Here is a 27,632-nt window from a genome sequence, read left to right on the forward strand (position 1 = left end):
TGGACAGAATCAGAGCCTGCTTCCCGCTGACGTGACCCCATCTGTGGACAGATGCAGCCACGATACCATCTCAGGTTAACCTAAAATATAAAGATGCCATAATCAACGAAACACTGAAATGGAGGAAAAAAAAGTGGTTTGTTAGGAAGAGGTTGATTTCTTCGTACTCAGAAACTAGCGGGCAGGCAGAATTAAAAAAAAAATCATGATAAAATGTAGAATCATTAGCTGACAAAATGAGAGCGCAGAATTGAGTGACTGAAAAAAGCTGACGAGACACGGAAGCGTCGCCACCCACGTTTTAGGCCCACTGGAGGCAGCTAGTGTTCAACCAGTTTGGTTTTTATATGGCCTTCAAAGATATACCGGTCAACTAGGATTAATTATTCCAAATTAAAAAAAAAACTACCTGACTGTTGATCAAAACGTATGAAATGGAGAAAAAGAAAAAAAAAACAACAACAAAAAAACGAACATACCATGTTCACACACAAAACAAAATCACTGTGTCGGGGACATCAGGGAAGGTGGAATATTATAACAACACATGTTACATTGTTATACTATCCCACCCACCTTAATGAAGAACCCTTGGGTGTAGCTACTCCATAGCCTTTGGAATCCAGATTTCCTCCCACTTTCATTGTGTCACACGGCTTTCGCTGCTCGATGTACTCGTTCATAGTGGACTCCAGGAGGAAGGCGAATTTGCCTTTGGATTTTCGGACCCGAGCTACTCCCTCCGCTGTAGTCCTAGTGAACACGGACGGCTCTGCGGATCGCATGTAGGTCCACATCTTTTCGTACACCGCTATTTTTGATCTCTGGAGGAAATGCAAATGAAATTAAATACAGGAGAGAAGGGAACGACATGTTAATAGTGACCGAACCCAGACGAGGAGAAAGCCTCTTTAAGTACCTTTCCCTGGTCCTGCAACTCCAGTCAGCCTGGCTGACTTTTTCCCCTCCAGTTAGAAAACTGCCTTTTACAACGGGTGAAGGACATCACGGAAACAGCAGACATTTAGAAGTGACACCTGAACAAGCGGGTCCCTCTGGTCATACATGATTACCCTACTCAGCTGCCTAAAGAACAACATATTACTACTATTATTTTTAAACGTAGGGTGCCAGAGAGAGAGTGGGACATTTAAAATCATGTCTGCTATCACAATCATGGTAAACCCGGAAGGGGCCAGCTCTGCAAATCTGATGACTGATTGAGGGGTGCTGCTATACCGTTTTCATTTTTATCTTTTCTCATGCCTCCCAGTTTTAATGTGAAGCGTTCTAAGATGTGGACGAAGAGCGGTCCGTATCAAGTCACGAAGGGAGGAGCTGATTCAGTGGGGTTCACAAGCCAAACGTCCACAACACAAGACGCAAAGTCTAGGTCCACCAAACAGTTGTAGACTTTTTCTAATAAAATCTCCAAATAGAACATCCCTTAAACTTTAAAGAGAAGTGATTCCTTCCCTGTAGGTACAGACTTCCAGGTATACAATAAACGTCACGGAGATGAAAAGTGCCACCCAGGGAACAGGGTCAGGAAGGGCCTAACGACGCTGTGTGGGGACAGATGTTGAGCGCACTTATCATCAGGAGCCCGGGTGATGCACGGAAGTGATGCATCACTCTACACCTGAAACTAATATAACAACCTATGTCAACAACACTTCAGTAATAAAAATAAAAAAAATTTTTTTAAGTAAAAAGTTAGAAAAACTGAAAAAGAAAGGCGATTCTTGTTTTCCTAGGATACATTGTGGATAGTTAGTCTTTCTGGTACCTTGACTTCAGCCAAGAAATACATTTATTTCTGTCTATTTGGGCTCCATCTACTTTACTCCCATTACTTAATTGACCTAGAACCTTCTGCTGGTATCTGCATGCCTGTTAGATTTTTTCATCCATACAGACATTTTAAAGGTGAAAATACATCCAAACGAACTCAAATGTCCCCAAGGGATATATTTAATGCGTCAGAAAAATCTGCATCCTGTTTGATGTTTGATAATACGACGATACACAGACTTCTCTGGTGCAAGTGCATTTGCTCAGTAACAAGATGCTGGAATTTTGCATCTGGATCCAAATAAAAATTAATGGAGACTTCATTCAGACTTACATCTAAGCACAAGGGCAAATCCTGAGTAGCATGCATATTTGTTTTATATGGACCCTCCTTTGGTTACCAGAATGTAGAGTCCAATAAGAGACAGATCTTCAATAATCAACAAATATCCTGAATAGCAAACTTAGGAAGACATGTTTTGGGGTAAAATCAAAGGATTTAGGCTGACAAAGAAACTGTTAAAAGTTGTATTTAAAATTTTGGTTTCAGAAGATGGGAATTTAGTAATCAATATCCTATATAACAGTAAGAGATTTGCATACTTGTGCACTTATTAAAAAACAGATATTTTATGTTAATGTATATTCAAATGCTGGTAAATTTCAAGATGGAAAACAGATATCCTGTATTGTCCTATGAGGTGTTTTCATATTATTAACACTTAAAAAGTGTGCATGTGTGTGATGACAGGTGACCTCTGGCCATAGAAATCCTCACATTAGGAAGCTGCGTGCCAACTACTAAATGAAATTGCAAACGTTCTATGTGCTTCTAGGACAGAGGAGTGTCTGGACTCACAACCCTCAGCCGTGGGATCTGCTAGGGAGGCCGTGTTTCCATCTTTAATAATAGAGTTCTCTTGCAGAGAATGAACTCTGCCATTTTACAACGAGTTCCAAACTCTGAAAATCATAAACTGTCTGGATCACTAGATACAGATGTTCTTAACATTTATTCTGATTATTACCATTTAGAGAAATGTTGGTAAATAACATCCTTTTGGCATATAATCACTCTTTAAAATATAGTGATAACTTGAGAGTTTCATCTAAAAAGATACAGAGTTCCACACACATTGCACACCCCATCACGTATACTACATCGAAAACAGAAGAAATAAAACCTGGGTATTATTTTGTTCGAAAATTTTTTTTGAATTTTTTTAAGAATATGAGAGTCTGGCTAGTTACCTGGCAATTCTCCTGTTACTATTCAGCATCTTACATAAAGGAATCGGAACCACTAAACAAAACTAACACAGCAGGGTGGAAAAGAGTATTTTTAAGGGCTTGGTAATTAGGAAGACAATTTAACCATAGAACACAACAAAATATTAAAGCAAATGATTCCTTTTTAAAGGAATAAAGTATCTTTAGGCAACTGATATTTTTTAGAAGTCCATTTGCATAATGCTAATGTGAGGGAAATTACTGTTGCATTTGTTTAAATATATTGAATTACATATACCAGAAGTGCAAAAGAAGTTAAATTAATTCCTTTAAAGTCCAGAAGAAAGAGGGATCCGTAGCATAGTTGGGCCACACTTAGCAAGCCTTATGTATAAAGGATATTGTAAAAATACAGCATCCTGGTGGAAAAGACAGGAGTGATAAAAGCAACTCCTTTGGGGGAAAAAAAAATCACACTGTCACTCTGTGAATGTTTAGAAATTCTGATTCTGATTTCAAGGTGCATGGCAGAGATAAGGTCACATCCCCATGGGGAGGGGGGTGCTGGGGGCATTCAAGAAGGGAAGGACTGGAAATAATATCCCTGTGCCTTATTTGTGACCACAAGAGGTATGTGCTAAGAAGTGAGGGCAAGCAAACCTTTGTAAATTTGATGAGACAGGCTAAAAGGGAATTTCTGCAGACCCAGCAAAGTCCTAAATACAGTGATAATGGGATTTTAAGTCCCTAACATCTTCAACTGTAATATCTTCTTAAAGATCAGGTTTGGGGAGTGAATATGCTCAAAGTAATAAGCCAAGATAATACAGAAGTCATTATTTTTTGAGATTAGAAAAATAATCTCAGATTTATTTAATTCCTTATTGTGAAGTTCAATGCATAGGAAACTTACTGATTTAAAGCACTATTTTATCACTGAAAATAATTCTTGGAGTTTTAAAAAATGTGCTGTCCTTTAAATTTCTCAAAAATTGCCTTTCCTGTTTTTCACAGAAAATATGGACAGATGTCACACATTATAGTTAATGTTAAAATTGTTGCCAGGTGAATTATTTCCCACTTCCAGCAGCTTAAGCAGCAAGGCTTCTGTTTGCAATATTTGGTAATCTTATAAGCCCTGAGATAGTAATCCACCTCATTTATGCTTTCGTGGTTTGACTGATGACTCCAGCAGCCATAGTATAAAATATGAACCGCAGTGAAAATCAGTGTGTGTGCATCAGGTGTATAATGACGTCTAAACACCTACCCAGCAAGGCTGCCCTTCAGTGACCGGTCCAGACTTTCCCTAAGTGCCTCTACGTTTATGCTTAACAAGGTGCAGAGAACACAGAACGTACCAAGTTTCATAATGGGGCAAAAACCAAGGCAACAGTTGAATTCGGATGTAATCTCCCCCCATGGCCTAATTCTTTCTCCAGTCGATCTGTGACTGCAACATTTTTTGGAAGCACTGAGTATGGTTCACTCCCTGAGGCAGTTCAGTGGAGCTGATAGATGCACTGGTACTGTGTTCCTACGAGAAAACATTTCTGACAAGTACAAAAATACCCTTCACATTCTGTTGCCTCCACCCGTCAGACAGAATGGTTTATTTAAACCAGGTCATCATCTGTGGGAGAGGGGGAATGCAGCGCAGGAAACGAATTAGATTTTTATCAGAGAACACACATTTATGCATTCCTGAAAGGGTGCTGCCAGGGAAAATTATTTTCTTGTCCCATTAGGGTTCAGGCTGTTCTGCAACGATAAATACCTTATAAAAAAGTCTTTCCACTTTAAAGCTGCCGTTGGTGGGCAGGGGGAGAGGGAAGAGGCCGCGGTGACGGGCACGGCCTGTGTGGAAGGCTCTGCAAATCCAGCAAGCTGCTTCCCTTCATCCTCTATTTCTTATCAATGTGGTCTCTTATCTACCTCGCCAGTTTTTAGAATTTGCAACACTTTTAAAATTTAAAACTCTATAAAGATTAGAAATAAACATTCTCAGTGTGCTTGATGCCAAGGAGCTGCACAGTGAGTTGTTTCTGAAATTTTTTTTTCAGGGAATCAACATGACATTTCTTTCTCCCTTTATCACTCAAGGCCAGAATGATGAACCTGCAAATATTTACCTTATTTACATGAAAATCAGTCATCATTTCTCGGTAAAATGCAAGCGATAGCACAAACTTGTATTCCATTCTGATGCCTATGCATAATGGTTTCTAGGCAAAGTTACTGAATTTTCCCTACCGAGTTCAGGGTGGAAGCAGTTACAAATTGATAGATTTCTGGCAAGGTACTGAAGTTTTGCTAAAATGTGTGAGAGCAGTATGCTTCCATCATGAAGCTTTAAAGACTGGGATGCACTCCGTAAGTTTTAAAAATTTGGTCAGTTAAGTTTATCCAGAGAATGTTGTTAGTAAAATCTATTGTCTACTTACAGTTTTAGAAAAATCTGCAAATACTCTATAATTATTGTAAATGTTTCATTATATCCACTAACAAGGCTCTCTAAATAGTTGACAAGGACATGGTTCACTGCCTGGTTTCTTTTGTAAACAATGCCCAATGATGGGTTTGACAAAGTTTGTGATTGGTTTGTTCTTAATTCAGTCTTACGTAAACACTGTAGGACATAAGGATACCAGAGTCAGATCTTTTTTAAAAAGAGGAATCTCTCACTGAACTTCAAGTACACGGAAGTTAAGGCTGGCTTAAAGAGTAGGATGTTTTGTTGTTTTTAATTTCCAAGCTGAGTGGGAAAATGATAAGCATATACATTTAAAATGACAATGTAATCTCCCAAGTACTGTGTATGTAAGCATGCACTTACTTCAAAGGGCTGTCATTACTTTTACATGAAAGCTTAGAAAACAGGGAAATATTCTTGTCTCCTAAATTATTAAATATCTAGCCTGTAAGCAATTGAAATTAAATGTATAATATCCTCATTATTACTTAGGTAAATATTTGTGAAAATGTCACTCTGACTGCCTTTTAATGTTTTGGTTCTGAAGTCACAAAATGAATCCTTATCTCTGACCAGACATTACCAAGTGCATATCTCTGGATTTAAGTAGAAGCAGAGTAAAAGAGTTTCACTGATCAAAAATTCATCCTCATAGTGGAACAAACAACTAAAAAAACAGAAACAAAAAAGCCCCCAAGTACCTGCCACCTCGATGGCAAGCCAAAGGGGTCATCATATCCATATGTGAAATTATATCAGTTTGAACAATTTTATCTGTAAAAGCAGAGAAATCAGCACACACAATATCTTGTGAAGGTATCCAGAACCTAATAGTTCTGTTACCGTTATCTTGTGAGAAAGCAAATCTATAGCTTTGAAATCCATCGTTACAGAACACATTACAGACTATACCTCATGTAAGGAAGTATAAGCTGCAGTTAAGGTTTTGGGTTTCAAATGCGGCAAGTTAAACGTATTCTTAAGACAAAACAAACCCAAAAAACCTTGCTTTCATTTTTATGCCCTTAACCTTAGAGCACACATAAATGATAATCTTCCAGATGCAGTATCATCATAGCATTATGAATGTTGGAATATTTTGGAAAATTACATTATAAAGTTGTCTTATTTACCTTTTTTTTTGCTGTTACTTTTCCTTGGGTCTCTCTTGCACTGTGAATAAATTAATTAGCTTTTGCAAACTAAAGTGATTATAAAAGCCAAGTAGAAGTATTAGCAATAAACACAGCATCACTATTATATATATTTGCAAAACCTACAAATAGCTAGAGCCCATAATATAACTGTTGGCAAACAGCCTGAATTTCAAAATTATGAACATTTCATGGTTAGTTTTTCCCTTAACTTACTCTGAAGAATTCTTTTGTTGACCCTGAGTCCAGGGTTCCATAGGCAATCTCTGTTTGTTTGGCCAGATCTTCTGCACTTTCTATGGGGGAGACCATTCGCTCAACCGTCAGGAAAGCGGCGAGGTTAGCGGTATAAGATGATATAATGATGAGTGTAAAGAACCACCAAACACCTCCAACAATTCGACCTGAGAGGGATCTAAACATGGATAAGATAATGCACATTTTCCTTTCTCTAACCAACATAGAGAAAGAAAAGAAATATCATAAATTCACTGTATGTTTAAAACCACGATGGCAATTAGTTTTATTTTCTGTCAATCTGCTGAAGAATGATTCTAGTCTTTCTGTATAATCTGAATGCCACTGAAAATATGGAAAACGTTTCCTTTTTATTGTTTATTCCCAGAAACATGGAACTTAATGCCTTTCCTTCAGGTAGAGAAAAGGAACACTTACTTAAATTCATTGATATCCCCCCCTTCACATTTAGCGTCTCTGGGGTTGGGGTGCAGCCTACAGGTGACACGACAGAACCCAGGGGCGTGGCTTCACTGCACGTCACCACTGTCCTCGTGGCCCACGTAACAGCAGTGCACGTTAACAACGCGTGAGGGCTTTGATTTCATACAGATGCCCTTCTGAGAGAACTTGCACCTGTCTTCACACAGAGCCCTGCCAGGGCGCGTGGGGCGCGGGGGGCACACAGGATGGGGCTGGACCAGAGGAGGACTCAGACTGGTCTCAGAGCGACCACAGCTGGGGAGCGTTTTGTCTGCTTGATATTTCATTTCTGATCTGAGCGGAGGATGAGCTACCTCCAAATGCAGCTTTACATACCGCCATAAACACGTTCTCTCTGCCAGCAGGAGACCAAAGCACGGGACTTGTCAACGCACAGCGTGACACCATTAAAAACGGATGCTAAACCTCTAAAGAAAAAAGTTCTCTCCCCATCCTTTCCCTGGTATCAGGGATGTGTGGGTGATGTGGATGTGGAAGAAAAGTGAGGATGGAATGAATAAAAATCTCCAGGTCATTTTCATAATTGATCTCACTCCCTGGGATCATCAAACTTTAAAATTCCTGGGACACATTATTTTTAAACATTTTTTTTAATGTAAGAAAAAAATTCATATTTTCCATGACATTTCTAACTTTCAAATTCTCCCTTCTTAACCATTATTATGTAAGTGGCACCTGTTGGTTTTAACTTAGCATTTGCTTAATCCTGGTTTTCAAAACCATTCCACGACTTGCTTGGCTTTCTTTTCATTTCATTAATTTAGAGTTACTGACTCAGATTTCTATGTTATTGGAATTTAAACACATTTATAGTTTTCCTAGGTCTTAAGGAACACAGAGTGCATTGTGCCTAAAATGTCTCTTTTTGAGAAAGCATACATTTCTTTAAAATCTGTATATTTGCGATGCTAACATAAGTCATATATTTAAGTTCGTTCAGTTCATAGCTTCTCCTACTCACAGTTATTTTTCCTGCGGGAGAAGGTTGGTATTTTTCTTGCAACAGGAGATTGGCTGCATTTTTGGCAAACATAACTGAAAAATGTCTAGTGGTATCCAAAGGAAGTGAGCCATGACTCCACAGATACTGAAAAACATGTCTATTAAACTAGTACAGTATTGACGTTGCTGAGTTGGCCCACAGCTTACTTAGTTCATGTTTTGTTACACAGGGCAATGTACATCTGGTACCTGCCCTACCGACTCAGGGGTTAGGTAAGTCCATGGCAGAAATCTCCCGGAAGGTACATGGGATGTAAATGGAGGTCAAAATTAATTCTTAAAAAACGAACAACAACAACAGTAACAAAAACTTTCGATTTTGAAGAGGAGACAAAATGAAAATGAATTCTTAATCTGACAACTTAGATTTTCATTTCCATCTGTCGGACCACTGAAGGAGATATTAACACTACGTGATTTCTGAAAGTTCTGAGCGGTTGCATACGTTACTTTTCCACTGGGAAAGTTTATCTTTGTGATGTGTCCATATTTGGTGCTAACTTGGAAAAACTGGCTATGAAGGTACTCAGATTAATTTGGGAATTGCATGTTTGTGTTTTTTTCCCCCTTTGTTTCAAAGTAACGCTCTGCCTCTGGGAAAAGAACGTGTAGAGAGATGTTGTGCACAACACCGAGAATGACAGGGCAGTCGGCGAAGAAGCAAAGAGTTTTCCAACTAACCTGGGTGAAATGTCACATCCTTGCTGCATAAAGGCACCCAGGGAAAACCAGAGGCTGTTAAAGATGCCAAACTCATTGGGAGGCTGGTCGCTGGGTCCTTCCTTCCCATCCTCTGGCTCTTCTGTGTGCCACTCATACGGACTAAACCTGCTAACTAGGAATAAGACCACGCTGACACCGATGTAGGCAAAGACTATGCACATCCAAATCTCATAGGCCAGAGGGTCCAAGAAGGAAAACACTCCTGGTTTAGATTTCTGAGGCTTTTTGATCATGATAGATATGCCCAAACTCATGAAGGGCTTAGAGAAGTCGATGACCTCCTCCCGGACCAAAGTGATTGTCAGAGGGGCGATAGCAATCTCTGCCTTCTGTAAGAGAAAAGACACCGAAAACACACAGGTTAATGCATTTCGTGAAGCGACAGGCCCTGGACCGGTCCACTCAAACCTAACGAGTTATGCATTCACTCTACATTTCGAGGGGAAAGCCAACAATTGAGTAAGAATAGCATTAAATGCAAAGGTGAACAGTAGACTGTTTTCCTAAGAGAACAGACCACGTACACGGCACGAAATATTTTTACTGGTACTAGCGATTGGAGGAGAGAAAGAGAAACTGGGAGAGTGGATGTAAGCAAAAATAACTTAGACTCAGATGACTGTATTAGTCTTTAAGGACGTGGGCCGGGCCAGAGGAGGGGCCTTAACGGCCTCCCCATATGGCTGGATTTCGGAATCTCTTGGCCGGAATTGCTGCTATGTTGCGGCCCTGTTTCATTTGGAACGGTGCCACTGACTCATTACTTGGCAGTCCCTTAATGTTATGAATGCAAATTTCAAACAGTCCTTTTTTACTCCTTTCCAGTTGTAAGAAAACCTATTCTACAGTCTGTGTTTGTAGGACGGAGGACACCCGCTGTTTGATGACATTTTCCAATCCAGCGCACACACAAAAATCTGGAAATTGGCATTTATTTCTTCCTATTCACATACTTTGATTTTCTACTCTGAATTTCTAACGCAGCTTTCGGAAAACAGTGGATTCAATTCTCAGCTATCATGATCGAACGTAAGACACCAGCTTCCGTTTTTGTTCTGTGACTCTGAGCGATTTTTCCGAGCCCACTTTCCATGTCTCTCCAATGAGGACACTTTCCTGTTTGCCTCATTGCATTACTGTGATTCTCTCTTACAGAAAACTTAATAAAATCCCAGTGAGCATTTACTGAGGAATTACGTATCTGACACTGAACTAAGTATTTTAAACGGCCTCTTGTTTAACACTGTGATAATCCCGTTTATCACTGCTTCCTAGACGATAGAGCTGAGACTCAGGTGTACACATCACGGCCCTTCTGTGATCGGGGCTCGTGTGTCTTCCATCAATCCTGCCATCTCTAAAACTGAGTGAAATAAAGTGTCATGAAAACACTGTAAACTGTTACATGATTTATATGTGCAAAAAGGTTATTTGATTGTTCATTTTGAAAGGAAAATATTTGGCATTAAAGTGGAATCTGAAACACGGCCAGGCATGTGTGCCCTTGCAGAGGCTGACACCCACACATGCGCCCTATGGACCCCCAGGTCGTGGCCCACGTGCCAGCCGGCAGCTTGAGCCCAGGGCGCGTGCTGGGCTGGCGGGGAGGGCACCCCGGCCATGATGCTGCCCACTGGGTGGCTGAGCGTTAACTCTAAGGGCCCTCAAGTGGGAATGAACTTAGCTTGCCTCCTAAACGCCCACACTTATGAAAGTCAGACTCATGGCTGGGAGGTTATTATTTTTGCCATTTTATTATTTGCATAATTTTCATTACACAAGTGACATATGAACTAACTATAGAAAAATTAGTGTGTAAAAACAGAATTCAAAAATTAAGGAAAGTTACCTCCATTCCCTTCACCTACTCTTGCTCTTTCATATATGCCCTGCTAGACATGGTTTGAGGAATCAAATTTTTCTTATTTTAAAATGGGGTAATATGAAACACTGCAGTTTGTAATTCCTCTACTCAGAAGGATACGATGAACTCCTTTTCATTTTATCATATATATTAAAAATTAGTTAATGATTGCAAGTATTTTATCATGGGAAAATATAAAAAATTTGCTCTATCTACTTACTATTTTAGGAGATGTTTATACTGTTTCCAGGTTTACACAATTTCAAACTTTGATGATCTGAATGTCTTTGAAGACATGCCCTGGTACATCCCTTAATTATTTAAGATGAATTTCTAGAACTGGGATTGCTGGTCTAAATGGGAAGAATCCTTGTAACGGCCACGATGCGTTTTGTGCAACTTTTCTCCGGGAAGATCACGCAAATTTCCACTGTCAGCAGCACCATGTGAAAGCACCTCCCGCTAGGAACCCGCTAGGAATGCTGGCCCGCCCGTGCGTATCATTATTCTCATTCATCTTTGCCAATCCACTCCATGGCAAGTTCGATCTCTTTGTATTAAGTTGAATTTATTTTTATAAAACATTTATTTTATAAAACAAATAGCCACTTTTCCCTTTTTCTTTTTTCAGTGTCACAACCTGTCATACTCTGCCCCTATTTTCTATATGGTGTATTCCCCTTTTACTTACTAATTTGTAAGTGCTTTTAAATATATTCAAAAAATTAACTTTTATTTTCTGTATATGTTGCAAAACTTCTCCCTGTTGAGTAATGGTTTTGTTTACATAATTTAGTTCACGGTACTTTGTTGCAATATATATGTATTCAGTTTTATTGTAGCCATATGGCTGTTTGGCGTTTTCAGCCTTCGGTTTCATGCTTAGAAAAATTCTTCTCATATCATATGATCATTCTCAATCATACATGTTTTATTCTTGTACCTATAATTCCTTTAAGCTTTACTGGGTATCGTACGTGATCATGTGCTACAAAGTGGTTAATTTTCCAAGTGGTTGTTCCGCTGTTGCGACAGGAATAAATGAGTAACGCATCCTGTCACTGATGCGAAATGCCACCTGCACACAAAGCTGCTCGGTGTAGTGTCCTTAGGGAATGTTGTATGGACACAAGTTACCATTAAGAGATGAAAGCAACATGGAGAGAAATCAAGGAGCCTCTAGCATAGGAAACAGGGCGCGAGGGAAGGCAAACGCTGGGTCGGGGGGTGACACGAAGGTCGACGAGGACACTTTTGAAATCTGGAAGCTGTGTTTTGAAAGAGGCTAGTGAACAGAAAAGATAAACCTGGGCCTTCCTGTGAAGACCAGAGATGTGACATCCTGTGCTTCGTTCCACGACCTCTCAGTGATTCCCAAAATGCAGCGTGTCAAGTGTGTCCCTCAAGCGCTGCCTCACAGTTGGATTCCTGAGGCTGCAGCGAGGCTCCTGGACCCGCACGGTAACGCCTACTACGGGGAATTCTGGTGCTGGCAGGCCCCGGAAGGCGGAGAAATACTTCTTGGATTAAATCCACGCACACTAGTACGCAGTGTGCAGAAGGCGCACAGAACACGGCAGAGAGGACTTGGTGGGATGCACGGGCGCCACGGGCGGGAAGGACCTGAGCGGCGGGGGTCGCCCTGCACTCTGGGGCCACCACCTGCTGGCAAGCTGAGGCCACGCGTGAGCGTGTTCCAGAACACTTACTCTGAACAATGCCAGTAACAAAGTTTGCAAAGAATAACGTAGTAGTAATAGTAGTAGTAGTAGTAGTAGTAATAGTGGGTTCTAAGTGAATAATTTTACTGTCTAATGGGCTTTGTTGGACAGGAGAGAATGGATGGAGCTTCCCCTCGGGCCCTGGACACTGGGCATTTGTTCTATGGATTAGCGGTAAGAAAGTAAAAAAATTAAGAAGTGCAGACTTTGCAGACACCAGGATGAAAAGTACCAAATCTGCAGAAAGGATAAGAGACACTGAAGAAGATTCCTTTTGGGAAAAAGTCAAGTGACAGAGATGAGAGAATTTACCCCCTCGCAGATGAACTGAGGATTGAATACGGTGAGTATTAATAAGCACTTGTTATCTTTTCTCTCTGAGAACTGCTGACCTTGGGACTCTGTTACTGTGACATGTGTTATGGTTGCAGCTCTTGGTTGACGATGCTACTCTCTTAATATCACTTGTTTCTGTTACTTGAACAATGTGGCTGGAGCCCTTGCAAAGGGGCGAGGCTGGGCCGCCCAGTGCGTAGGGACTCTGGAGGAGAGATATGTAACAAACGCTGTAGAAATTTACTCAGGTTAGTTACACCATCCATGACTAACTGGTAATCCAAGTAGGATTTTTTTGAGATGAAATACCCAATAGTGTTTTCTGTAGGAAATGAATTACTGTAGTTCTAACAAGTTGAATAATGTTTACATTTAAAATCTACTAATAGTCGGGGCACCTGGGTGACTCAGTTGGTTAAGCGTCTGCCTTCAGCTCAGGTCATGATCCCGGGTCCTGGGATCAAGTCCTGCATCGGGCTCCCTGCTCAGCGGGGAGCCTGCTTCTCCCTCTCTGTCTGCCGCTCCCCCTGCTTGTGCTTGCTCTCTCTGTCAAATAAACAAATAAAATCTTTAAAAAAATCTACTTACTGTCTCAAAAATGAAAAGTATTACCCAAAGTTTAAAATATTACCGAGGAACACATGGTTTAGGAATCCTTTTTCTTTGGAACTTAAAGCTTACTTTCAAACTGTTGATGAGCCCTGCGATAAAACACTTCTTGATTTTTTAAAACTGCAATTTTTTTTTTCTTCAATTAGGGCAATGGACTGGTCAGCAGTTCTTTTTACATGGATATAAAACTAAATGACTGCTCTTTAACGCCAAACAATTTCCTCTTCGGCTGAGGTTATAGCTACTGTGTCACACTTGTTGGAGAAGGTCTGTGGCTTTGGGGTCTGAAACGCAGGATACAGAATCAGGAAACTATCGAATTGTAGTTCAGGCTTGGAAAGGGAGCCCCTCTCCAGACTTCAATTATGCTCTCGATCGTTCCATCTTTATTCTCTTCTAGGGAAGGAGGACTCTCATGTAATTATTTCAAAGGGGTCTTGTGAGGATGAATCAGAGTGTGCTTTGAAGGTGCAATCTGTGAAATATGAATTGGCTTACAGGAAATTTCAGAACACATTTCAAGTGTGTGTGACTTTTATTGGTTACTTGACGAATACAGCTCACTGTGAGCTCTAGGTCTGGTTTCTGGACTTTGGAAATATCAGGCATCACCAGCATTTGCTAACTGCTGGTTTCATTTTGATCCTTTGCAGTGACAGCTGATGAAACTGATCTTGTTCTCATTCAGGTGGGAATGTCTACACTGAATTTGCCCTTAGCTATAAACGTGTATACTCAATATCTGGTAAAGGGAAGGGCTTGCTGTGCATCCACACGAGGCCTGCTATGGAATACATTCTGGCTTTTGTGTTTGGCTACGTCTCAAAAACTGATGGCATTGCATAGTTTAAATTTACTGTGTTCAGCAGAATTGTAGGAGTCTCATATTATTGCTGAATATTTTATAGATGCTAAAGTAGTTTAATGATTGCTTTACCAATTACGTAAAAGATATTTATCAGTAAGTATAAGCAACAGGGACATAAATAACCAGTTAAAATAAGGTCCAACTTTATGCTGTTGGAGGAAATCTGCTCCTTCAATTATCAAGTGACATTCATAATAGATTTGTTTTGCAGTTCTTAAAAACATGACTATGGTATAGCAGCATCAGGCTTAAGAGAATCATCATCCCAGAAACTGAAGTCACCTTTTTTTAAAATAGGACATCATATTCCAAATTTTTATCTTTCCTGATTTTGAAAGTTCTGAGGTATTAGCTTCTCTCATTATTTGGGAATTACACCATAATGAACTAGAGAAACATCTGAACATCGTATATGCCTCTTTCAATGTAACTGCAAATTTATCAACAGTAACAGGTCTTGAGAAATTGATACGTGCCCAGGCGATAGAAAGTTTCAGGTTTATGTAAGTAAATTCTTCAATAAATTGATTTGCTTACCCCATAAACAAGTTCGCCTACCATCCCATTCCAGATTTTTGTGTCTGCATCCCTTGCTCCGTACTTTCCATCAGGGACAATGGCAATTTTATACTTGATACCAATATGTTTTGCAATTTCAGATGCCAAATCTACACAGTATCCTTCATATTTGTCATTTCCTTCAAACATTTCGTGATTTTTCTTGTACATAACATATGGGGATTCCTATAATGAGAGAAGTAGAACTGTAAAGGAGAAATTATAAAACATTCAAAAGTCTTTATGTAACTTTTCAGCTGCAGAATGTGACAAGAATTTTATATTTAATATTAGTATACACACTGATTTTTTGTGGCTAGAAATCAATAATAAAACAGATGAATATAGAAATATGCTAAGGAATATATTCAGTTGCTTTATATTAGGTATGAAAAGTGAAACCTTTAAAACGGTTTTCTACCCAGTGACGGTTACATACCTAGCCCCGTGACTGTGGCATGAAGAGTATGCATTGAGTAACCACCTAGGGAAGTATAAGCCTATCATCTTTGGCAATGAAATTAGTATTTCTAAAATAGCTCATGAAGTTAAAGACCACATAGTACTTATTCAAGGTCACAGGTCTCCATATTCTGCATCTTGTTTAGCCACGTTCAACTGCAATCTCCTTTAGGAAAGGAGCTAGATGATTTTCCTCTGCTCTCTAGCATTTCGCTGGATGCCCTTCTCAGAGCAGACACTAGCAAGTTCAGTGAAGAAATGAATTAATAGTTAAAAACATCTTATATATTTATTTGCGTTAAATTGGCTTTCCTAAAACTATCCAATATTTTTGGCTTTAATGAGGGTTGTGGTCCATGAAGTTTTATTCTATTATAAAATATGTCTCCAATGAAAGCTAATAATCCCCCCCAATTGTGACAATCACACACTTCAAGTGATATTCCCATTTAGTTTTTGAAGCAAGTAAGACAGAAAATAGGATGAAGAATTACTGTGAAAATCCTTATAAAATGAAAAGACTTACTGGTGGCTAATAATAACTAGACAGTTTCCAGTTAAACACACACACACACACACACACACACACACACACACACACACACACACACCCCTAAACCATACCATTTAAAGGCTGTGAACTAAAGAGACACATTAGCAAACAAGCACCTGATTTTATAAATGGAGCCTAAAGCCACCAAAAGATAGGTCTGGTAAACATGCAAGAGAGACCTGCTGGTCACACCTCAGATTTGCAGACAAGGAGTGGCCACCTTTGGCCACAATGTCACTGAGATCATGGGTTTATATTTTATAACATTGTAACATAACATCCACTGAGTAATTTTCACACGAAATTCTTCCTCTCCCCCAGCACATGTGTACTTGGGGAAGTTGAACTTGCTCTTGAAAATCTGGATTAGACAGTATTCTACTTTGCATAACGAAGCACTGTACAGTACTTCTGATTTTAAATACTTTGTAAATGTAGAAACTACTTTAGAAAACTTAATAAAAATGTAAATTACATGATATATAACTTTCTCATCGAGATGTCCTAAATAACTCTACTGTGGGCAACTGTCTAGGGTTGGTCCTTGAATAATCCTGCCTTAGGCTGACATAGTCAAGGGACCCAGAACTCTCTCATGTATTTGAAACTGATGCATATTTTAACACCGGACTTGGATAAAGAAAGCTTCTCCACCTATAAAGTTAAGGCAACTATCTCTTCTTTAGATAGATGACAATTATTTAGTAGCTTACAGAAAACATTCTCCAAATATAAAGGGTTTTGAAAATTATAAATGTGGTGAGTTGTTGCAAAGCAGTGTTAATTTCTAAGATATAAAATAGTAGTAGTCAAAATGAGCTAACCCTTTCATTCTCTTTCTTGTGACAGCTAATTAAAATGTGGAAGTACATGTAGAGAAAAGCAAGATTCACACATTTGTAAAATGCTTAAAATTGCAATTGAAATGGCTGTAGAGTTACCACTTACAACTTTCAGTATTACAAACTTAAGAGTTTTCAAAAGTTGTACATTTATGGCTCCCATGCAATTCTAAAGGGTCCGGAATACTTGAACACGTAAGAATTTCAGTCCTCAAATACATATGTGACAGTCTGAGCTCGTGTGCACATTTCTCTAGCGAGAAATCCCATATAATCTGCTAAGTTCCCTTTACATTATATAGTGAACAATTTGCTTTATTAAAAGCTGCACTTACAGTGTGTACTCAAACATTTATTAAGCACCCACCGCGTGCCAGGCAGTTTGCTGGGAGCCAGGGGCTACAAAAATAAATAAAATATGCCTCCTGTCCTCTTGTGATTAAGATTATAATTCTTAATTATAAGGATAAAGGAGTAAGAGTGGGGGGGACAATCATAAAATACAGTAGTGAAAAATAAGAATAGCTCTACTTAGTGCATGCTCTGGATCAGAAATAATGCTAAGTTCTTTAACTGTGCCTTTCATTTACTTTTCACACTGATATTTTGAGGTAGGCTCTTCCCATCTTGCAGGGGGAAAATCTAAGTCTCAGAGAGGGCAAGCGAATTGTTCAATTTCACAGAAGTAGCAGGTGAGGGAAACGAATCTGTATTTTGAAATATCTGGAAATTGCTGAAGCTGTCATGGCGTTTGTCAAAATGGCAGGCAACACTTCGAGATTTTGTATGATTTAACTAGAGAGGGGACAAGTTTAAGGACATGAATTTCTGTATTATGAGTAAATGAAATACTTTCTATGAAATTGTGGGTACACAATGTAGATAAAACCTTTCCATATCTCCTCATATTGTCTGGTACCTATAAGACACTCAATGAATATAAAGATTTCCTGGTGCACCAGTGCTCCCTAAATAGGAATATCATAGCGAAGTAATTAGAACTTCTGATTCAGGTCTTCAAAAAGGAAGTAACTATTAAGTGCTAGGCCATCTCTTCTGAAACAGACATATGTAAATCTAAATAAAAAATGTATCTAGTGTTTTCTTTCCCTTTTTTTAATTCCTTTTTTGGACAGCACGGGCCCATCAGGATCTTTGCTTTCCTGCCAAAGAGACCAACAAAGACTAGAAAACTTTCAGCTTACTGAAGATGTTGATTAGAAATTGAGCTAGACTGTTTGCACAACCAGGGGCATGTACAATTACCGAGATTCAGATGAGTAGGGCATGCAGCATAAGAGAAATAAGATGGTCACACTCAGGGAGGTGGGAGGACAGGCCAAGAGAAAACCAGACTTTTCTTGAACAAAAGCTCTCCTGGTTGCTCAGCGCCCCTCACTTTCTTCAAGTGTGTCTTTGCTTTTCTTTCATATTAAGCCTACATGAGTAGCAGATCCTCAATGCTCTCCCAACCTCTCCTTTGCACCAACCCAACCTGACAATTTTGCCCCCAAGTAGCCTTTCTGACCTGCATATCTGGGGAGGATTTTTTTTTTTTTTAAAGATTTTATTTATTTATTTGAGAGAGAGAGAATGAGAGAGAGCACATGAGAGGGGTTAGGGTCAGAGGGAGAAGCAGACTCCCTGCTGAGCAGGGAGCCTGATGTGGGACTCGATCCCGGGACTCCAGGATCATGACCTGAGCTGAAGGCAGTAGCTTAACCAACTGAGCCACCCAGGCGCCCTCTGGGGAGGATTTAATACAAGTGTTTGGGGCTACTACGGGTGAAGAAAATACCAAATCTTTTCAATATAATGGAAAATGAGTCCTAGCCAATCGTTAAGGAGGATTTGTGGGGCATCTTTGATAAGGAGTCCTTATGGAGTTCAGGTGTTCAACTGTGAATAAAAATGGAATGATCAGAGAAGTGGAATATAACCTCTTACTTCTGCCTTAAGAGTCTAACCTACCATCTTTATCATCAACTACCGTGCTCTGCGGAACATAACTCCTCAGAAGTTATTTTAAATGCATTACTTCTTAGTGATTATGAGTTTATTACTAAAATTTCCATAATGGGTAGTGTTCTACATCTGCTCTGCTATTTCAGGAAAGAAATCAATCTCTGTCTAAACCTGCTACATTAGGGCTTGCTTAAGGAAACGTTTGTGTAAATGAATTAAGATGATTTCCAATCAATAAAGTATTTTCCTACTGAGATAAAATTTTTTGGATTATTTATATTTAGCAAAGCTGTTGAAACAGATACTTATTAGAAAGGCTTTAAGGTTTTCTAAACATAAAAATATAATTCATTAAAATTACTATTGCAAAGAGTTAAAATAATAAAATCAGTAGTATCAACCGAAGTTATTTGCTGTGTGGATATTTGCTTTTCTCCAAAGAATCTTACTGGAGGTAGACAATTTATCCCCTGGGTAAAATTCTTAAAAGGAGAAACTGACATATTATTATTCAATTCAGAGAAAAAATGAGCAAATTGGATGGCTGCGCAGTTTTAAATTTATTCAAAATAAGGTATTTCAAAACTAGTTGAGTGCTAAGCCCTTTGGAGGCAGGTGTATGTATGGGGGAAATACTCAGTGCAAGGAAGAAATAAGTATATTTTTGTATATATATGTACATATGTATATATGATATAAAAATATACGTGTGTATTGTATATGCACATGTATATATGTGGAGTGCAGCTATAAAATTCTACATAGAGAAGATAAAATATCAAACATCTAATGAAAAGGTATAAAAAAAGTAACCTCTGGAAAGATCGAGTGTGGTAAGTAAAACCGCTCTCAGGTTTGTAACATAATTATGCAGTGAATAAATGGGGATTTACAGAAAATCTTCCTAAAGGATTGTTACGTTAACAAGATGGTAAGAAATAGCTTCTTAGCTGAGGAATGCATCATAAGCACCGTTTAGCTTCAGTGCTGAACATTTGGGGGAAAACGGGCTTGGCTGAAATACTGCTTTATCTCTGCTTTTCCAGAGAGTTCGGCAGCCAGAGTGAGATTACACGTCTCCCCACTGCACGCTGCCTTCTCCTCAACTGCTGCGGGAATGCAAACCGCACGGCACAGATCTGGCCGCCTTCCGATGCTGACAGAAACTATTCCCGAGAACGCAGAACAGCAGCATGACTCACAGTCTCATATACAATTACAGGCTTTATCAAATTTCTAGTCACTACGCCTTAAAGACAGAAAATAGCATCTGAACTCAAAACTTGAGACCTTTCAACCTTGTAGTCATGATCCTCATGGGATGATGCTGCCAATTTTACTTTTTATTGAGATTCAGCCAAGTTATGCAGCACGACGGTATTCAGGTGGAATAAATGAGCCATTAAAACGAGGATCACGTCACAGGTAGACAATACTGTTATAAGAAAAAATAAATTTCAACAGTACAGAAAGCTGGAGCCACTTTTTCTTTAAGAATGATATCTAGTCTACATTATCTATTGTTTGTTTGCTTCTTTCACTGGAATATAAACTCACTTGAGCATAGGACTGTTGTCGGTCTTATTCTCTAGCATATCCCTGGGCTCACAGTGGTGCCCAGCACACAGCAGACGCTTAATAAATATTTATGGATGAATAAATGAATTTCTCAATCAATTTTATTTAACAACAGCATATATCATTACAATGTATCAACATATAAATAACAACATACACCAAGGAAAGACAAATGGGAAGAACAGCAAGGCCATATCAGTTTTGATCAAAGTGAATGATTTCCAGGGCAGCAACACTCTCAACCTTCCGTGTCTAGATAGCTGTCTTGCACATATTACGGGGTCTAACCAGCTCCATCTGTGTTGGGAGTTTTCAGTTGAATTTGGGAGATTATTACACGCAGGTGCCAATATCTCATTTGTCTAGAAGCAATCATATTTCTTTCAACATGAATGAGATGGTGGAACTGTCATAGGTCCCGGATGACCATTCTCAACAAAAGCAAATACAAGGAACATGTTTAGGGAAAGGATTCTAGTGTTCTTTTTTTAATCACTGAATGATTATGCAGTTGCAAAGCCCAAAGAGGTATTATTTTACGAAGATTACATTTTTATACAAAAGACAAATACTAGTATTGCACTATTTTGATAGCAAAAATACTGATGACACCACTGTCAAACAACAGCTTTACAGAATATTCTTTATGTATGAAGGAAACAATTGAATTTCTCAATCATTTTAACTGATCTTTTGGTAGCATGCTTTCTGAAAATGAGCCATGCTTGCAAACTGATTCAATATTTTGGTTTTAAGAATTTTATCTCCAGCCCCTTTAATAATAGGGGTGGAAAGGAGATTCTCTACATTATACCTATAATGCACATTCAGACACTTTATTTCACATAGAACAGGCAAAATTTCAAAACACCTTTAAAGAAAACAATTGTGTATATTCAGAATCAAGCACACAAATTCATAGATATTTACTTTTAGAAAACCTTCACTTGGAATTAGGAGTGATATAATTCCACCTTTATGTACAATGACCTCATTTCAGGATAGGGGAATTGCTATGTCAGAATTGCTAAGTGATTCTCTTTCAACATCTATATATTTTCTTGAGAAAGATGAGGATTAATTCTTCTTTTGTTCTAGTATCTCAGAAAAGTCACAGAACTTAAGAAAAAAATTTTTTTCTGGTAGTCCAGAGTTGGTCATCCAAGAAGAATCCCACATGAAAAATTAGCTTATATTTACTACACAGGAGAACAAGACTTGAGCCTTAGTTAGGAATGGTCGAACAGCGTGGAACTCATTTCTTTCTTGATCAATTTCTTAAAATAGGATTCTTCATCAGAGGCTGAAAAGAGGAGGACTGTACTGAAGTATGACTTTCCATTATTGTGTCTTTTTAGGAAAAGAAATATATATATATATATATATATATGTATATATACTGCTTTTCAAAAGTCCCATGCAACTATTACAAAATTAAGCTAGAAGGAGTGCATTTTGCACTCTTACACAAAAACTGCTGTTGGTTGGGTTGCATTCTAAAATCATCAACTTCCCACCAAGGCTTGGTGGAGTAACATGACATGGCTGCTGGGGATGTGACACAGAGAACACTCATGGTAACATATGAACGCTTCTCTCTGGCATTTTCATGCTTTGACCTCGGTGCCCAAATTTTTGGAAATAACTTGACGTTACTAAAAACCACAGTTACATAAGCTAGAAACTGACATAAAGTACTCCCACTTTATTTAGAGTAAGGGCTTCATAAATAATTAAAAATGTGTTCTGCCTAACGAGACAGGGAGCTGAAGCTATAGGTACCGATTGTTGATCTCCTTTGACCAGCATGGACTCGAAAGGGTGTGGTTGACTTCAACAATATTCTATGATTGAAAAGGTAATTTCTTGAGGATCTCTTTGAAAACACTTCTTTAAAATTTAGAGTAGTTTCCACTTTATGATGTGACAGGATGGAGCAATCATACTTTCCTTAAGTCTTAGAAGTCCAATAAATTGTACTGTGTATTTGTCATTGGTCAATGAGAAAAATAATCGGTGCAGAACACCCTTTTCACATTAAAAATAAATAGAGAACAAAATTTATTTCTAAAGCATTTAGTTGTATAAAACACGTTCATTAAAATCTTTACATTCATATCCCCACTATTATAAACAGACAAGGCAAATCATTATCCAATGATTAAACTACTTGAAAGTGATCAATTTTGACACTATTAACTATTATTACATTGATGTCATAAAAACATGGTAACGACAATAATATGGTGTTTACTACCAGATGTTTTTATGTGACAGGTTGCTGATTCTTCATGTTCATTCTTTTGTCCTTTGGAATGTTAGCATTTCATCCATTTCTAACTAGAGTGTGACAGTTTCCATTTTTAACACATGAGATCTTTCCAAGAACATTGCAACGAAAGATAATACAAATAAAAGTACTGAATGTATTCAAAGCTCAGGGCAAACCTATTCAAAGCCTCAACAGACTTTTGTGGATCAGAACATGCATGTCACCCCAGCTACAATGCAGCTTTTACCCTGTTCACCATAGCTGGGGGATTAAAGCTGCCTGTGGACAAGACGAAACAGCATAAAGCATAGACCGAAACTTACCATAATTGTGGTTACAACCACCGTTCTGTTCTCAATAGCTGCTGTGTCATTGCCAAGAGTGGGTACATCTTGAATCAAGACCAATTTATCCATATCATTCCAGTAACCAACCTGCCAAACAGAGAAAATTCTTGAAAACACATCTTAGAACAGTTCTCTCTAGTTATTTTTGGAACCATGAGGGGTATTAATAAGTAAGCAAACAAATTTAAAATGGAGAAAAAAGGAGGTTTTGGAAGTTTTTTTAATTGAAGATGAGCCAGTTTTTCTGACATTAATGATACTGCCTGGTTGTACATTTGGCAACTTCATAATTTACAGTCTTGGAGCAGCCAAGACATTGGGGAAGGAGACGTTCAAAAAAGAATATGGATACAGATGGAATACCATTTTACGTTGATCCTCTCTTCTAGTGGAATTGACTGGCACCCTCTAAAATTAATTTACATGATTTTATCAATGATGTTACAGGTTTTACCATAAAGGGAATATGTATAGGGTATTTTTAACAAAAAAGACTTGCATATATAAGGCAATATAGAAATAGTTTGGGGTTTTACATAACCTAGCCACTGGGTAAAAATCTGACCATTTCTAAAATGCTAAATACATCCGAGGTTAATATTAATGAACAATATTTTCACTTGTGAAGATTACACTTAAATTCGTATTTTTTTTTAAAGATTTTATTTATTTGAGAGAGAGAGAGAATAAAAGAGAGAGCATGAGGCGGGGGGGGGGGGTCAGAGGGAGAAGCAGACTCCCTGCTGAACAGGGAGCCCGATGTGGGACTCGATCCCAGGACCCTGAGATCATGACCTGAGCCGAAGGCAGTCGCTTAACCAACTGAGCCACCCAGGCACCCAAATTTGTATTTTTTTATTTTTAAATCCTTACATTACTTTCTCACTTAGAGGTGAAAGAAAGTCCTTTCCATAAAATATATTAAGTACTTAGTTAAGTACTTTACAAAGCAGGAAACTCTAATGGGGTCCTAAAGGAAATTTAGGGTTCTTTGTATCCTGCCAACTACTAAGTACTAGGAATGGCTAGTACTGCTTGCTCTGGGGCAGAGCACCTAAATACGCATCTCAAGGTTTATACACACAGCAAATGTAGAGGTAGGTGCAACAGGGACCCGCCCTTTGGAGATGAGGACCTAGCAGGTTAACAGCACACGAGGGGGTCACACCCCAGAGGGGCCGGAATTCCAAACATTCTGTAAGACACCGAGTCCACCCACGCGGCTGCCAACCTCCACGACCTCCCCAGTGCGTGTGCACTCAATGCGTGCCCAACTTCTTTCTTGAATTTCTGGATACAGTTGATCAAACTCCTGTCTCCGATAAAATGTATGTAACTGCTTACTGGTCTGTATTCACTGTTGGTTCTAATATGTTCTTGGAAGTCTCCTGCTTCCTCCAACTTTCTTGACTGTCGTGTTAGTATTTGTGGACGTATTGAAATAAAGTAAGCATTAATGTGTCGGCAACAGGTGCTGTGTTGTTCACAGATGTCGCACATACAGGCACAGCATAGATGGGGGAAATGAATTTTCATTAATACGGTTGGCTGTAGTTGTTAGTTTGATTTGAAATTATGAACATCTATCAGTTCAGCAATAGTTTTCAAGTGTCCATATGAATCTATTGGTAGCTGACATTTACTTAATAACTCAGCGAAACAGTTAATTTAAAAACAAGTATGCCTTTGAGACGTACATACATCCTCATGCAGCCTCAATTCCTACGTGTACTTACAAAATAAAAAAAAGACAAAACATGTCAGTTGCCTCCTGTTAATTCTCCTTTCCTCATGATGGTTTATATGACATGAAAATAGGTTTCACAGCTTAGCACTTGGTTACGAGGCAGCCGCCCTCCAGGTCTCAGCAGCCCATTCTCTGGGAAAGGCATTTTTCTTTATTAATGAGATCCCACAACAGAAAAACCACAGATTTGGGACATTCTGAAGAGTCCTCAGATGTTGGCAAGACCTTGACATTTTGCATTTAAAACAGCTTCACGACTATCTACCCTTAAAAGAAATGATTTAGAAGTGTTGACAAATTAAACTAAAGAGCAAAATTTTACCTAACTGTATCTGTTTGCCTTATATTTACCTGCAATTCTGTGAAAAAAGGAAGATGTGGTTTGGGGTATGGGACCATTCATGCTAGATCTCACTGGGCCATAGACACGCTGGGAAGGGCATCAGAGAGTCACTTCCCGAAGAAAGGAATCCTAAAGTTTGGACTAGAACACCTCACGTGAGATGGGGTTTCCTTCTCTAGTTCTTCACATCATTTTACAATGTACTAAGAACTCTTTGCATGCCTGGTCTATTTAATCAGACAGGGAAGTAGGCATTTTTCCTAGAGACAGAAATTGGGTGAAGAATACTTTTGTAATGCTGGAGCAAAAATATGGAAGTGTTTAAATCACTCAACTGGCAGGGATGTCAGGAACATATTTGTCTTCTTTGGACTCCTAAAGGTGAATTGTGCGTAAACACCACCACACTACGAGTAGACATCTCTGTGTTTACAGTGGCCCTTGCCTGCAATGTAGGGATTGGGTTCAGGAGGAGCCCCTGTTCTACTCAAAGCTTGTTCCTTGGAGGGCTGATAGGACCAGACCTTCCCCCCCACCCCAATATGGCTTAATTCCCACACCAGCCCTAAAAAGAACTCTTACGGGCTCCGGGTCTGATGGTATTTCATAGCAATCAAGAGAGTGAGCTCTGGAGCTAGCTGAGCCCTGGTTTCCAACCCCCTCCATGTCTTTTGAGCTGAACATCCCTGGGCTGGTTCCTCGGTGTCTCTGAGTCTTACTTTTTCCTCTTCTTTAAAATGAGAAAAGATAGATCTCTCTTTCAGGTTGTTGTGAGGATTATATATAAAAATGCACATCAATTTTCCATGTCTGTGTTTGGCCTATCACCTGCTCTCAATACATAAAATTTTTACAATTGAGAGTTCCTGAAAGCACGCACATCTGGTTCTGGGGCATTCCCTGGGGGGTCACTGGGCTGGGAAGACTCCACCCCACTTAGGAGCCAGGACTTCGGAAAGAGCTAGAACGAGTCCCTGCATCAGGGCTCCTGCTACAGCAGTCAGACGATCTGATGGGCAGACTCTGATCTATTTTCAGAGACAACTCCCTTGCTGGCAAGTGTCCCATTTACAAGAGCGATTGCTCACTTTCCAGACATACTGCTGAATTTCATCAGCAGCGTGTTTCTCGTGGTAGCTCATTTTTAAGTTTAATATTCCTGACAGAATGCCCAAGTTGATCGCTGCCACAGAAAAACGAAGACGGATGAGTTTACACGATTTTACACTTCATATTTCTTTCAAGAGTCTTAGATGGGTGTCAGCTGAGTGTGAAGACATTCCTCACTCTCCCCAGTCCCTCTTTAGCTTCCCTTTTAAAAAACCTTAATTGTCATTACCAACAGGCCATGGCAGGATTCAGTGTCATAAATAACTCACTTGCTCTTACCACTCATTACCACCAGTCTCCTTTTTACATTATTCTTTCTTTTATAGAGAGGTCATTTTGCTTTTGGTACTTAACTGTTTTGTGAAGTATGGGACTGTCTTTTGCATTTTAGGAAGCTTGTTTAAGTGGCTAATTTTGCAACGTCTGGTGTGTGGCAGGAAGGTTCTGCCTCCACCCACCAGTGAGCCCGTGTTTTGAGGGGCCTGGGGAGTCCGCTCCAGGGCGGCCAGGATTTTGCCCCAAACGGGCCTCCTTTCCTGTTGCTGGCTGTGTGCGGACAGAGTGGGTAAAGTCGGTGTGGACACGGAACTCAGTACATTTCTTCTGGGAGCACGTCTCATTGCCCCGCTGCAGGCAGTCTTTGGGGGGGCCCGTCAGGCAGCACTGCTCCCCGGCAGTCACCTGTCTCCTGCCCTCGCTGAGCCGGTTCAGGTAGGCTGCAGCGTCCCTGTATTAATTAGCTGGCAGCCTGCACTGAGAGGCTGAAAAGCTAGGGATGGTTTTCACGGCAGCTCCAAATCTCTCCTTCTTGTGCACACAGAAGCATGTCCCATAACAGACTGGAGCAAAACGTAACCAGGAGAGCCTCTGACACTTCCCATCGTGACTTCAGCTGTCCTCCCTCCCTGACTCACTTCAAGTTCTCGCCGCTTCCAGCTTCCGTGCCTACCTGGCTAACGTTAAATCCTACCTCCTCCATGAAGCCTTCTTCGATTTGTTTTCTCCCAGCTGCAAGTAATCTCTTCCTCTTTAGAATCTCCACATGTCTTCTCTTTAACTGTCATGGAACTTGTATTCTACCCCACCAGAAAGTAAACTCCTTTAGAGCAGGTTCTACTCGGGTGGAATGATGATGCAGAACCATTCCAGAGACAGGCACACCTGAATTAAAATCCTTGTTTTTCTCATTTACGAGCCTTAGACAAGTAACTATAACCTGTTGGGCTATAATTTTCTCATTGGAAAAAGGGAGCTAATGGTACTCGCATTACAGGTTTGTTGTGAGGATTAAATTACACCAAGTCCAGTGTTTGGGACACAGCAGACATTTCATAAAT

General features: G+C 39.5%; 1 protein-coding gene across 7 annotated transcripts in view; it reads right to left on the minus strand.

The window, feature by feature from the left end:
• Nucleotides 1-27,632, minus strand: part of GRIA4 (glutamate ionotropic receptor AMPA type subunit 4) — a 369,710-nt gene that overhangs the window by 38,291 nt on the left and 303,787 nt on the right. For 5 of the 7 annotated variants that reach the window (XM_036103774.2, XM_078059068.1, XM_036103776.2 and 2 more), the window contains exons 9-13: nt 23,072-23,182; nt 15,056-15,262; nt 9,076-9,446; nt 6,868-7,066; nt 577-824 (exon numbers count right to left, since the gene is read on the minus strand). In XM_036103774.2, the coding sequence (XP_035959667.1) occupies nt 577-824; nt 6,868-7,066; nt 9,076-9,446; nt 15,056-15,262; nt 23,072-23,182 (1,136 nt within the window). Of the gene's footprint in view, nt 1-576; nt 825-6,867; nt 7,067-9,075; nt 9,447-15,055; nt 15,263-20,559; nt 21,827-23,071; nt 23,183-27,632 lie in introns of those variants that run through there. The other 2 variants (XM_036103781.2, XM_078059069.1) reach the window with 2 other exon arrangements.

Source organism: Halichoerus grypus, chromosome 11 (assembly GCF_964656455.1).
Source record: "Halichoerus grypus chromosome 11, mHalGry1.hap1.1, whole genome shotgun sequence".
Classification (NCBI taxonomy): domain Eukaryota; kingdom Metazoa; phylum Chordata; class Mammalia; order Carnivora; family Phocidae; genus Halichoerus; species Halichoerus grypus.